We start from the raw sequence: 14,633 nt of genomic DNA, 5'->3' as shown, positions 1-14,633 counted from the left end.
TTCCCACTTACCTGGGGTTCAGTAGGACTTAACTTCAAAGTGGACATGGCTAGGATTACTCTGTTAAACACTGACTTGAAACGGAGCGCCTTTGCTGCAACTGATACAAATTCAGGCAGCATTTAACTTGTGAACCCAATAAAAATTCAGACACTCTCTATGCTCATAATTTATTTTTCAGAAAGAAAAGGAAGCACCACCATCCAGCCTGTATGAACAGAACAGAGATGGGTCTCATGACCATGTGCAGAGGGAACTTTCCTCTTCTAGCCGTTGCGAGGTAAGCTGTTAAAAGGAAGTTTGCTACTGAAATATCTATGCCCCCCCATTCCAAAGTTTGTCTCTGCAAACGGAGACAATATATTCTTAAAAATTCACTCCTCCTGATTTTCCGTCTAAAGGAGGATGAGCACAATCTGAAGAACAACTTTGGTTCACACAAGTAAACCAGAGTCAAATTTGTGCCTTCCCCACCCCACACTGAATGCGTTGTCAACATCGCAAATTGTTTTTGAAATTCCCCTCTATTCCAAAAGGAATTCATTGCGCCACATGCACATATTGCTCTAAGAAAAACAAAATAGCAAACTCAGAAACTGATTTCACTGTTGTTTGGATGCTGTTCAGTATTCCTTAAAATTGGCTGATGTGCTTAAACTCTGATACATTTCCCATGGTGTCTATTTTAAGTAATTTATTGCATTTAAAAATTCTTGTTTTGATAATGTAAGTCAGGGATGGGGGGTCCTGTGTTGGACCACAACTCCCATAATCCCTGACTATTGGCTTTGCTGTCTGGGGCTGATGGGATTTGGAGTCCAACAACACTTGGAAGGCCATTGGTTCCTCATCCCTGATATAAGCAGCTGTGTTGTTTCTGAAGCTAACCTGCAGGCAGATGTATTTGTCTAGTAGCATGCATTTACTTAATGTTATATGGATGGTGTTTTTAGGAAACAAGACTTGTGCCATACCTAACTTCTGGGGAAGCAGAAAAACTTTGTTCAGTTATTCAGTCCTGTGATTTGAGTTTTAAGAAAGACCATCTTGAGACAGAAACATCCAGCCAACTTGGAAAGTATTTGAGTTCTCTAAGTGAAGAAGTGGACAGCTCAGATAATCATGTAAGATGTGCAGGAAATACAAATAGTATTAATACAAATCTTGATTTTTTTTGAAGTGACTGGCTCATTAGCAGAGCTAACGTTATTCAGCTAAATGTTAAATCACCTAAACCTAAAAACATATACATTCATGGAACTATAGTTAACGGTATCCAAACAAGTCACGATTTAGAAACCCGCTTTAAACCGTAGTTCCATGTCCCACTTTGTTTGGAGACCATCAACCATAGCTTCCTCATTTGGATTTAATATGCAACTGTGGTAAACCCAGTTTGTTTCCCCACTTTCACCAGCACAAAAGTTGTGGGTGGTGCACAAATCTCATTTGTATCCCAGCTTATTAAGATACTATTCATGAGAACCAAGCCAGGATGTTAATCTGGCGAGCCTTGAAAACAAATACACAGTTATGTGAAGGCTAGGATGAGTGAAATTATAACTAATAATCTCCCTAAAAACCATTTCCTGCAGAGACAGATTCCTCTATCCTCCACTCTTTCCACTCCCTTTTAGCTGGCAGAATGTTCAACCCAACTGTCATTCTCTGCTCATTTTAGTTCCCCCTCCCACTTCACATTCCACCCCCACCCGCCGAAATCCCCCCCCCACAAAAAAACCAGTGTAGCCTTCGTAGTTACTTGGGAACAACAAGATTAGTAATGGAAGCCATACTTCCCTGGAAGATAGGTGGCCTTCACAGCTAATTCCCCCCCCCCCCAATGTGGAAGGGTGAGATAAGCACTTCGTGGGATGAATTCCTTTTGCAAACTGCCCCCCAGGAATATAATTGCAAAGCACTGTATAGCTGATTATAATATCTAAAACAAAACCACGTTCAGTTCACAAAAGGCAACTGGCCAGGAGCTCTGAAATGTGTCCTGGCTAAAGTACATGCACCCAGAAACATTTCTCAGCATCCTTTGCAGTGCATTGATTTTTTTTTATTATTTTTACTGGGAGACGCTCAGGGTCCCCTTTGTCAGGTGGAGTGGTGTTGGAAAGGTTCCTTGCAGATAAATGGTACTGGTGCCATTCCAGGTGTTGCTTCATCAGTAATAAACATGTTCTCAGGCTGGGTTGCAGTGGCTGAACACCATGAAAATGAGGTTGCACTTGAATATAACACTAGGGCTTCTAAACTAGGATGCCTGTAATTTTTAAAGAAGCCAGCAGTTTAGATGTTTGAAATTAAACTACTAATAAAATTACTACTTGAAGGTATTATTTTTAAAATAAATAAAAATGAAACATTTATTCAAATGTTACAATACAGTTACAATAAATTTTCAATCACTATCCCGTCCACAGACACCTCTGTGATGATGGTGGCATTAAAATACCCTGCTCTTCAATAAAAGAGGGAAAGGGGAGATCAGATCATGTCAAAAGGTATCTTTTTTTGGAGATGCCTTTGATTAGTCGTTGATGGTATGTGAGGCGTTATAATAGAGCAATACTCAAGATGTTCCAGATGTTATTAACCCAAGCCTCTATTGGTATTTTAGAAGTTTCCTTCCATCATTGGGCAATAACTAGTCTAGCTCCTGTGAACAGGAAGGAAATTAATTCTTTAGATTTAATGTGTAGAATTTGGGGTCAAATCTAATGATAATAGGATAGGTGTCAAATTAGGAGGGATAGATTGGTTAGTGATTTTGGAGGTCAGATTAAAAAACTTTCCCCCCAAAGGCATGGACCATGGTAAACTCCCACCAAACGTGAAAATAGGACCTGGCTCTCCACATTATTTCCCAACATAATGGTGAGCTTAAAGGATTTATCTTTGCAAGGTGTGGGGGTACAATGCCACTGAAATATAATTTTAAGGGAAACTTCCTGGAGGCGAGCCGAAATTGTTTTTCAAGATGGATTTTGTCATATTGATTCCCATGCTTTTTCGCTTACTGAAATTCCTATGTCGGGTTTCCTATCTCATTCGAATATCTTCCGCGTTTCCTACGAAGCTGTCTAATATCATATCATATATCACTGAGACTGCCCCTTTTGTGTCATGGCTAGGTCTGTTACTGATTCCAAAGGTGCCAAGAGTCTCAAATCCTCCCCGCTTTGTTCCAGATACTTTGCAAAAGTGCATAGTTGAGGTAAAGGTAAAGGGACCCCTGACCATTAAGTCCAGTCGTGGACAACTGGGGTTGCGGCGCTCATCTTGCTCTATAGGCAGAGGGAGCCAGCGTTTGTCTTCAGACAGCTTCCAGGTCATGTGGCCAGCATGACTAAGCCGCTTCTGGTGAACCAGAGCAGCGCATGGAAACACCATTTACCTTCCCACTGGAGTGGTACCTATTTATCTACTTGCACTTTGACGTGCTTTCAAACTGCTAGGCTGGCAGGAACAGGGACCAAGCAATGGGAGCTCACCCCGTCGTGGGGATTCGAACCGCCAACCTTCTGATCGGCAAGTCCTAGGCTCTGTGGTTTAGACCACAGCGCCACCCGCGTCCCATAGTTGATGTAGCCAGGACCATTTTATGCCTTTTGTCTTTGCCACCAGGTCCTCCTTTAAAATTGCTTTACAAACAGATCTCTTAATTCCAGAGAAATGAATTGTTTCAAGATCTATGAGTTGATTATATTTGTCTTCATGTTTAAATGAGGGGTGATCTAGCAGAGGCATCAGTGCTGAAGGCCTTGAAGGTATTCTGAAATTTCCAGGCGTTATTACAAACAGGAATTGTGTGCAGCCCTTGGATTTTGGTCTTCCACACACCCCTACACAACCTGGCCCGTCTTGTTGTACTGTATGACGTTTTAAGAGGACAGTACAATGCATGTAACAAGCTGAAACGTGGACTTGCTGTGTCTTATCGTGTCGATAGGAGGAGACAGAAATTTTAGACTCTCTGAAGTTCAAGTTTGCTATCCTGGATTGCATGCATTTTGATGCAGAGCTTTTTGATGCAGATGATTTGGTGGCTCTGTGTGTGTGTGTGAAAGAGAGAGAGAATAAGCAGTGAAGCCAAAACATTATTTTATAAGCTTCCAGAACAAGAATGCTTGAAGGAGAACTGGGGTTCATATGGCCGACTTGTGGATAAACACAGGACCAAGATGAAGGAAGCCTTGCCCTGCCGTACAGGGGAATCTGAGGAGAGTTCCTTGGAAGAAACGCAGAGTGAAAGTGAAAGAGAAAGGTATGCTTTTAAGTTGAGTGGTGCATGTTCTGCAGCTCAGATATTTTACCCTAGAACATTTCCCTAAAGCTATTCATTTAGGGGAATGCCATGCAATGCCAATTACAGTGGTACCTCAGGTTAAGTACTTAATTCGTTCCGGAGGTCCGTTCTTAACCTGAAATGGTTCTTAACCTGAAGCCCCACTTCAGCTAATGGGGCTTTCCGCTACCGCCACACTGCCAGAGCACAATTTCTGTTCTCATCCTGAAGCAAAGTTCTTAACCCGAGGTAGGATTTCTGGATTAGCAGCATCTGTAACCTGAAGCGTCTGTAACCCGAGGTACCACTGTACTTCCAAACTAGAGCTATCTGAAACATGGGTTTAACATGTGTGCTGTTCCTACACCTTCTTACATTTTTTAAAAATTGGTTTTTTAAAAGCACACAAAAGTTTTATTTAATACTCACCAATTCCCCCCCCTTAAGGAACTAAAATTCTGTTTGAGTCTCAAAACTTATTATCGTAAAACAAACAATAATTTGCATATATGTTTTGCAGTGTGCACACGTTCTGGCCAGCCCCTAACTTTCCATGGCTTCATATTGCATAGATGGATGCACATAATATGTGTTTACACATAACAAAGTAAATGCCCTACGTGTGAAAAAGCATTAGGTGAAATGATGTACTAAGTCCTCACAATTCACAAAGGAAAGAACCACTGTGGAAGTCTCCAAGAGGATAATTAACTTATACTTTTGATGCGACATTAGGCTTTGTATTAGTAAGTGTGCTCAGCCACTGGCTGAATTGCAGTTAGCATTTAAACTAAGGTTATACAGAGTAACCTGGGCACAGTTTTTCCTAATAAACATTAGTCTTTTGTTTATAGGTTGTGGGAAGACACCATTCAGGATGAAGTCACTTTTCAGAAAAAGCTCCACGAAGCAGAGTTGGCAATTGGTTCAGCAGAAATGTTCCTGCCGTCTTTTAAAGAAACTCTAACTAGAATTTCAAAGGTAAGTTTACATTGACAATTACTGAATGACACTCGGTTGCAGTATGGCCTAAGAACAACAGAGTTCTGTTTTTGATACTGGATTTTCCTGAAGCCCACTGTCCTCAGTTTAGCAGAGAGCTCCTGCTGGGTTGGCAACTGGCAGAAAATATGGACCCTTCCTTTGCATGAATGGAAGCATCTTTCTCTCATGCTATGACTTTGCTATATCCAAGCTTATGCTGTTTGCTGCTGAAACACAAAAACATTGACTGCCGTTATGCATACAGTTTGAAGAAGGAATAACAAGCTTTGAGTACTTTAAAGACTAACAAATACATTGTGGCAGAAGCTTTCGTGGAGTTCATCAGATGCTCCATAATGCTGATGGCACAAGTTTTTGTAGACGATATGCCACAACAAAATTTGTTATTCTTTAAGGTGCTGCAAGACTCTTTGCTGCAAAAGACTAATGCAGCTACCCTTCTGGAAATTTTGAATTGGGTATGTTAAAATGATGTGTCTGGTGTCTAGCTGCAATTCAACCTGTGTCTGTAGACCAAGGGCTGGTGAATATTTTTCAGCTGCATTCTTATCTAAGCAACCTTCCTTGGGCCATGTGCTTAGTGGTGGATGAGGCCAGAGGGTAAAATCAGGCAAAGCAACAAAATTAAATTTTACCTTTGTGGACTAATTCATATGAACGCTCACACACCCTCACAGACACCCTCTATCCTCCATTCAGACGACCAGGCATCATCTGAGTGCAAGGACACATTCCATTCAGACAAAACACTTGAGATGCAAGCATGGCCAGTGAGGGAGAGTTTTGGGGGCCAGATTGATAGGCCTGGAGAGCTGCATTTGGACCTCTGGCCTGAGGTGTCCCAGCCTTGCTATCATCTCTGCTCCAGAACCAGCAGTGCTGCTTTGGTTTGGAGAAAAGCTAATTACAGTGGTACCTTGGGTTACAGATGCTTCAGGTTATGGACGCTTCAGGTTACAGAGTCCGCTAACGCAGAAATAGTACCTCAGGTTAAGAATTTTGCTTCAGGATGAGAACAGAAATCGCGCAACAGCAGCACGGCAGCAGCAGGAGGCCCCATTAGCTAAAGTGGTGCTTCAGGTTAAAAACAGTTTCAGGTTAAGAACGGACCTCCGGAACGAATTAAGTTCTTAATCCAAGGTACCACTGTATTTCTGACAGGCGTCATAGCAAAATCGTTTCCTATCGTTTTGTATTTGTGATTGTTCTGTGTGTTCAAGTGATGTAAAAGGTTTGTTTTATCAAAACGGTTCTGTTTTAAGGTGGCTACCTGAACAGTGTCACACTGGTTTGGGCAAAAAGAGGGTTTTCTTTTTTTACAAAACGACTTAACTGCGATTTAATATTTTTGTCAGGCTTGTTACGTTTCTGCAGCAGATATGATAAAGATTTCTATGCAAGAGGATTTACTGGTAATGGAGCTAGGGGCTCTCAAAAATATGAAGGGACTGTTACATCAGCTACTTAGATCAAGCAAGGAAAAAGAAGTAAGAGAACGTGCGCAGAAACCACAACCAAGTATAGTATTTATCAACAGCTAGTTTTAAGTATTTATTTTTTCATTGTTTGAAGTAGAATTTTCAAAGAAGGAGGTGAATTCACAGAAAAATAAAATAAGATGATAATATATCAAACAGTGTCCTGAGACAAGGGGGCGGGCAAGCCCTTAAGTTTGTTGGCCCAACCTGATAAGTTTCTGTGTTGCTCTTTGTTTGTGTCTAGCCCAGGAATTGCTTTTGATTAGATGCTTTTATGAACAAGGTTTCTAAGTCTCTTGCTTTGTGCAGCAGAGCTGTAGCTCTTTCTCCCAGACGGATTTGTCAGGTGGCTAAGAATCCATTCTCCTCGTGCACAGGGGCCAACTAGATCCATCCTGCTGCCACCAAAAGATTCCCTGGGTTGCAGCAGATCTGTTTACAGACCAGAGCTGCAATTGCCTACATAACAGCATCAAGTTTGGGTTGGTCTTCCTTGCCAGTTGATCTGCACCTGAGGAAAAGGGCTTACCACGTAACACAGCAGCCTGTAACCTCCCTCTTGGTGAGCAGTGTGCTCATGAAGAATGTCAATATGCGAGTACTTTCTTCACATAACTGCATATTGTATTTAAAATGTTTTGGCTTATGCCAACACCTGAATCCTGCACGATGTCATGGGGACCCCATTATCAACTTGCCCTGGGCTGGAACACAACCTAGACAAACATTTCCTTATAAGAATTAAACCTTCAGTGCAGCAACGAAGTTGTTCCTGAACTGAAACAGGGCTGAGTTGATGTCCACCTGTCCATTCTCTTGGCAGGAAATTTAGTATCTGATAACTTTTTAGAAAAATATATCTGTTATTCCTATATGTGGAGGGCTGTAGGTTGGGAGAGAGTGGGCAGGTCTCACATGCACACAAACAGAGGTCTTTTGAACAAGAGAAACTCTAATAATTTTATTTTTTTAATTATTATCTATCATTGGATATTGCCCAGTGAATAGAATACTCCTTTAAACTATTACTTGGATAAGAAAAAATAAGTAGAAAATCTCTTCTCTCTCTCTTTTTTTTTAAAGATCAATTAATAAAATAGACTTTTGGGGCTTAAAAAAAATGACCTCTAAACACGTCAGATTTTAATTCACAAAGGAACTTTCTTATCTGTGCTTGTAGTTTTTTCTTTTCTTTTCTTAGTCCTTAACTGCAAATAGAGGGCATGGTCACTTGGAATGTTGGGAGTTTTATGTCGTAGGAAGTACAGTATGTTAAAAGTAATATGTTGTATTCAATATTAAGTGACACTGAATCAGTTTTGTTTCATTTTTCTTATTTTTAGATTATCAGCACACAGATTGAAGATTTGATATGGAGGTTGACTGAAAGCGAAACTGAAGCTGTAGTAAGTTCCGTTCTTTGGCGTGTCATCGTTTCATTTCGTGAAGGCGGCACCACAGACAGTTTTAGGCATTTTAAACAGTTGCACATAGGATGCATGCTGCATGTTATCTGTTGTCTTCTTCTTCTTATTATTATTATTATTATCTGCAGACACAGGATGGACACTGCAGCAAGGAGATGGCTTGTCCACTCCCAAAGAAATGTTCAACGCATTATTTATAGACAAAGCAGCATATGCCACTTTGGGTGGGACTTCCCATCACTTCACCTAACTAGATGAGAGTATAGGTGGCAAATACTCAAATTTTACAGATAGTTCCTCTTTTCTGGGCCCAGAGCCCAACACTCCCAAGCCCCCAGATAATGATAATATCAAGGCAAACCAATTAGTTTCAATCAAAGCAAGTGGATATAAACATATATGAGCCCATGGCTTTAACATCTACCAGTTAATTGTAAGGTTATCTTAACTACCAAGATGGCATTCTCAGAGCTTCTGGGGAAAGTTCACATAGTGCTTTGACTATTTGTGGGCCTGCTGATATCTAAATGAGCCCTCTGTCATGAAAGCCAGTACAGTGGTGCCTGAGGTTAAGTACAGTGGTACCTCGGGTTACATACGCTCCAGGTTACACTATCCAGAAATAGTGCTTCAGGTTAAGAACTTTGCTTCAGGATAAGGACAGAAATTGTGCTCCGTCAGCGCGCCGGCAGCAGGAAGCCCCATTAGCTAAAGTGGTGCTTCAGGTTAAGAACAGTTTCAGGTTAAGAATGGACCTCCAGAACAAATTAAGTACTTAACCCGAGGCACCACTGTACTTAATTCGTTCCAGAGATCTGTACTGAACCTGAAACTGTTCTGCGCCGTGGGAGCACAATTTCTATTCTCATCCTGAAGCAAAGTTCTTAACCCGAGGTACTATTTCTGGGTTAGCGGAGCCTGTAACATGAAGCGTATGTAACCCGAGGTACCACTGTATACTTTATATCCTTGTTCTATCCCCTCCCCCCTTGAGTTACAAATCCTTGCTCTAGTATAGTATGCAAATAATAATAATAATCTGGTGTTTTTTTTCCTTTGAAGGAACTCAAGCATGAAGTGCTTCGAAAAGAAAGGTATATTTTAGAGCTTTCTACTCAGCTTCAGCATGAGAAAGTAAGTTAGCATTTCCCTTTGTACAGCTGTTTTACTTCACCTGCCATAGGTTTATGTTTACCAAATTACATGATTTGACAACTTCATCAATCTCTTGTGGTTCCTGCTAGTTCTAAGCTAGATTTTGGTGTGTGCCAATATTTCAGTATGTTGACTTCCAGAATGAGAGTGTAGCTGTGCAGTGGCCAAAAGGGCTGCTTTCGAGCTGCTCGTTCCACCGCCGACAGAGGCAAAGGTGGAGGAGGACAAAGGAGCAGCCCTTAAGGGCTCCTTTTAGGCGGTTCGTCCCGCTGCTGCCACCTCACTCAAGTATAAGCCAAGGTGGGCTTTTTCAGCATTAAAAATGTGCTGAAAAAGTCGGCTTATACTCGAGTATATACGGTAGGTCCCACTGTATTAAGTGGATCTTATTCCCAGGTATCGGGACGCAGGTGGCGCTGTGGGTTAAACCACAGAGCCTAGGACTTGCCGATCAGAAGGTTGGCGGTTCGAATCCCTGTGACGGGATGAGCTCCTGTTGCTCGGTCCCTGCTCCTGCTAACCTAGCAGTTCGAAAGCACATCCAAGTGTAAGTAGATAAATAGGTACAGCTCCGGCGGGAAGGTAAACAGTGTTTCCGTGCGCTGCTCTGGTTCACCAGTAGCGGCTTAGTCATGCTGGCCACATGACCTGGAAGATGTACGCCGGCTCCCTCAGCCAATAAAGCGAGATGAGCGCCACAACCCCAGAGTCTGCCACGACTGAACCTAATGGTCAGGGGTCCCTTTACCTTTTATTCCCAGGTATGTAATGTGTTTAGGATTCAAGCCTAAGAGTGTATATCTTTCATTAAAATACGTGTTTTGTTATCCCCTTACCTGTTATTTGAAATGTATGTGCAATAGGATTGTATTGATTTTGTGGAATGTATTAATTGAATTATTATTTCCTCTCCTTGGGTGTTGAAATTTTATTGATAGGCAAATGTAGCATTTTATTTTATTTTTAAAAAAATATATTGCTAGGTACTTGTTCATATCATCTGCTTGGTTTTTCTTTAATAGTGTTTTTAATTTCTTCTATTAAAGTTAGCTGCTTTTCTTTCAGAAGGGCGCAACAATGGAATGTCTAGGCGCGCTTATTTATAACAAGAATACAAAGCTGGAAATGAATGAACGGCAGCTAAAATCTTACGTTCATTTTTCACATGGTATAGACCTCATCTGAAGACTTCAAAGAATAAAGCCATGTTTCCCCTGCCCACCCCCCTAATATTCTTAAGAGGGTCCCTTCTGCAGCCTTCAGGGAGTGGCTGGAAATGGGGAGGGAGAAAAAGGTCCTCCTTTCCTTCTGCTCTGCAGACAAGCCCTGGATTCTCCCTATACCCCATTTCTTTCATATAAATATATCTTTGTGGCACCGCAAGTAACACATTAAAAGCCTATACAACTGATGGCAGAGACACCCACATTGAGTGTCCAGTTCGCAACCCTAAGACTTAAGGGTCCTTCAATGATCCCACTCCAAAATTTGTTTAGATTTTAAGCATCCCTGTGAGCGTCTGAAGTAGATAACGCTTTAACATGCGCTACTTAAACCATCATAACTAACTGGCTAGCATATTTTGAATTAAAAGTACATTCAACAAGGCAACTAAAACCTAAACAAAACATGTTGGGTTAAAAGAAAAGAAATTTTCAGGTCCCCAATCCATGCACTTGGGAGGAAGCCCCAATGAACTTGATTGAGATTTACGTCCGAGTAACAGTGGCCATTTTAATCTGAAATCTTAGACGCAGTACTGCACCCAGAGCTCAGAAACTGCTCACGTTTATGAAATTCCCTGTCGCAAAACGCGCCTAGAACAATGGGAGTTTTGAATGCTGAGTAGATCAACCAAGGCTTCCCAATTGTATAACAACTGCAACAACAAAGTGACTTTTCCCATTTAAATTAGGCTGCCTGAATGAATATAAAGTTAACCAGGAAGGTGACTGTTAAAGGACTCCATTCAGTTCTGGTGCTGAAAATGAATTCTTAGACTTGTAACGTGCTCAGAGGCAACTTGCTGTTTCAAATCTTGTTGGATGCCTTAATGCCAGTCTCCACTTGGTAGATCCCAGGGTTCTGAAACAAAGGAAAACTCGAAGTAGATCCAGCAAGTCTAAAGTCTGCCTGCCCCTTCCATAGAGTACGAAAGTTCATTATAGGTGCAGCCATGCAGACGTCATAATTTATTATGGGCTTTGTTTTATTATTTTAGGCTAATGTGTTAAAAGCATCTCGTCATTCCGAATCAACACAGTTGGTACAGACTCACTTGCAATGCCAGATAGAGAGAAAGGAGGCTGAGAATAATCAACTGAGAACAAAATTTAAGGTAACTGGTTTTTGTTGGTTTTGCTTCTTTGATCGATTGATGATAGGGTGCGTGTGTTTTTGGCAGTGTTGGGGAGGGTCGCTATAGATTGAAGTTGCCAGCTATAAAAATTTTAAAAATCTCAGGTGCACTCTCTAAATTTAACGAAAAAAGCCACAAATCTGTTATATCTGTATCAGCCACGTTCTGTCAAATAATTCAGAAAGCTATATCTGCATTGTCACAATAATTGCTTATTTCAAGAAAACCCCTCTACACCTCCAGTCTGGAACTATACATAGTTCAGTTGACCTATGGCCATAAATCATTGCATTTATGAATATCCCACACTGACTCCAGGTCCACATAAATAAAATAGGAATGCTTTGTTCACAGAAAGAGTTCATGTGCAATCTCTGTGGACCGATATTCCCAACTGAAGAAGCCTCTCAAATGAGGACACCAGCTTCTAAGTTTCCTTTATCTCAGGTTGATTTCCTTAAATCTCTACCCCAGCCAAATACTCCCACAAACCAGTCCCGCCACTGGGGACAGTCTGCCTTGCAGGGAGCGGCCTATATTTATACCTGAGATTCCCCATACAGTACCTTCTTTATTAAATGGCCCATTTTTACATAGTGAGAATTGGGGATAAACTGAATTCCTTTTTTAAAAAAACTTGAATAAAACTGCTGTTGGCAATCCTTTGCACTGGTAATTTCTTCTCAAATTTTCTGTAAGCTTTGTATAAGGATGCTCTAACTGCAGTCGGCTTCCACCTACCTTTAGCCTTGAAATGCGTAGGCACAGGATTAATAGAGCAACTATATAAAATCTTAAGTGCAACCAGACTTTAATGTTTGCAGGCCTTTTGAAGAATGTAGAACCGCTTGCTGTACAAGCTATTTTATCACGCATGTTTGCCTACCTTTTTGTGCGTGTGTGTGTGTGTTCTGGTCATGAAAGTTGTGGTGCTGAAATAGTGACCTCTTGTGGGGACTTGATAAATAACACCAGTGTCCTCTCACAAAAGGCAGCTTTTGTTTGCCAGCAAACTTACCCTTTCTCGGTCAGGCCTCCACGGCTTGTTGCCCATGTGAACGCGGTCAAGGAATCCAGGAGATATATCATCCCTTTGGACAATATTTGGCTGCATTCCAGGACGGTGCCTGCCACAGGCAGATTTCACAGATACTAGTAGTATTCTTTGTCAGAGAAAACATCCGCTGGAACACAGACACGCAGCATCACAAAGGAGGGACCAAACATTCAGATTTACACGCTTGCACAGGAACGCACGTGTAGAGCCACTCGCACAATTGGCATTTCCACCTATTTTGACTCCAGCTGGGCTGAGGGGAAATGCTGTTCCTTTTTTAACTCTCAAAGAGAAATTAGGGGGTTTATCTCCAACCTAAACACTGTGTTGCTTAGTGCTAAAACTGAATATCCTCTCCAAATGGTAGCCAGAGGGAACTTTTCTCTCCCGACTGGGAGATACAGCTGCGAATCTAATGGGCTGCTTAGTGTGTCTTGGTGGGTCAGAAATGACCTCCTGCCCCAGATTAGCCAACCTGCCACTGCAGTTTAAGTCAGTCTACAGAGTTTGACTGTCACCAAGTACTTCAGGGTTCATGTTTTCAACACTGAATAGAATCTTCAAAATACTTCAGCATGTGTTTCAATGTATTATTTTTTTTAAGCCTTGTTAAACTGTTGGAATTAACTTGCACATGTTACGTTAAATCTGTTGCCTTCACTGCTCTGATAAACCAAATCATCAAGCATCTCTGTTTTGTTTTGTGTCTTCTGTACTCCAGTTTAATCTTTTATACATACATGCAAGCGCAAACGCATACACTGCCCCCACTTGGCTAATGTCCGCCTCAAACGTTTCATGTTTGGAGCATATAATAATCTTCCTTAATTCTGATGCAGACAGTAGAAAAGAGCATTACAGAATGGAAACAACAAGTCGGAGAATATAAGCAGCAGATTTTGGCTGAAAAGGACAGAAGAAAGGAGAGGCGGAATGCTCTGAAAAGGGCGGCTAGTGTTCAGAAACAAAGAGCAGAACTTTTGAAAGCAGCTGTGGAGAGCTTAATTTCCAAAATTAGAGAGAAGGTGAGTGATTGGGGAGGGAGCCATGCTTTCAAATTAATGAATAAACTTTGATGTTAATCTCACAAAGCAGCAACAGGAGACTGTAGGATTTCCAACTCCCATCAACCCCAGCCATCTTTGCCAGTGATCAGGGATGATGGGATTTGGAGTCCAACAACATCTAGAGGCCCGCAGGTTCCCTATCCCTGTCTGAAAGAACGCCAACAACGTCTTGATTTATAATAGCGGGAACTTTCAGGGGCATACTTTGCTTTCTGTGTCCATATTAATAAGTGTACACGATCAGATAATAGACTTGAGATGTGTGTATGTACATACTGGTAGTTTGGGTGTAAGAAAATATCTGAGAAGGTTATCTTCTTTGGTTTGGGGAATCCCGTCGATGTCTTCAGCTCAGCTAGCCTCTGGTTGACTGGAGTTAGCAAGCCAAGGTACCGTCTCCAGTCGTTTGAGTACACAGGCCCTTCATCAGCCAAACTAACCAGATGCCAGCCTACTAAACTGTGTTTAAAAACCTGAAAACAATCCTTTGGTGCTGGAGATGTGAAAGACGTATGGGAGCCCCCCATGCGCTGCCCTGAGGTTTTTCATGGAAGAGTTGAATATAATTTGTACAGTGGTACCTCAGGTTACAGATGCTTCAGGTTACAGACTCCACTAACCCAGAAATAGTACCTCGGGTTAACAACTTTGCTTCAGGATGAGAACAGAAATCATGCTCTGGCGGTGCGGTGGCAGCGAGAGGCCCCATTAGCTAAAGTGGTACCTCAGGTTAAGAACAGTTTCAGGTTAAGAACGGACCTCCAGAATGAATTAAGTTCTTAACCTGA

General features: G+C 41.6%; 1 protein-coding gene across 7 annotated transcripts in view; it reads left to right on the top strand.

Annotated features, from left to right (window-relative positions):
- The window catches only part of ODF2L (outer dense fiber of sperm tails 2 like), a 42,768-nt gene that overhangs the window by 12,425 nt on the left and 15,710 nt on the right, over window positions 1-14,633 (top strand). For 3 of the 7 annotated variants that reach the window (XM_081914182.1, XM_081914177.1, XM_081914179.1), the window contains 9 exons: window positions 182-280; window positions 954-1,124; window positions 4,122-4,276; window positions 5,152-5,278; window positions 6,658-6,789; window positions 8,124-8,186; window positions 9,270-9,341; window positions 11,584-11,700; window positions 13,618-13,803. In XM_081914182.1, coding sequence (XP_081770308.1) covers window positions 182-280; window positions 954-1,124; window positions 4,122-4,276; window positions 5,152-5,278; window positions 6,658-6,789; window positions 8,124-8,186; window positions 9,270-9,341; window positions 11,584-11,700; window positions 13,618-13,803 — 1,122 coding nt within the window. The remainder of the gene's footprint in view (window positions 1-181; window positions 281-953; window positions 1,125-4,121; window positions 4,277-5,151; window positions 5,279-6,657; window positions 6,790-8,123; window positions 8,187-9,269; window positions 9,342-11,583; window positions 11,701-13,617; window positions 13,804-14,633) is intronic. The other 4 variants (XM_081914183.1, XM_081914181.1, XM_081914180.1 and 1 more) reach the window with 2 other exon arrangements.

The sequence above is a fragment of the Podarcis melisellensis genome, assembly GCF_964234715.1.
Source record: "Podarcis melisellensis genome assembly, chromosome: 6".
In the NCBI taxonomy this organism is placed as follows: domain Eukaryota; kingdom Metazoa; phylum Chordata; class Lepidosauria; order Squamata; family Lacertidae; genus Podarcis; species Podarcis melisellensis.
The sequence above is the reverse complement of the archived record's forward strand: the minus strand, read 5'-3'. Positions and strand labels throughout refer to the sequence as shown.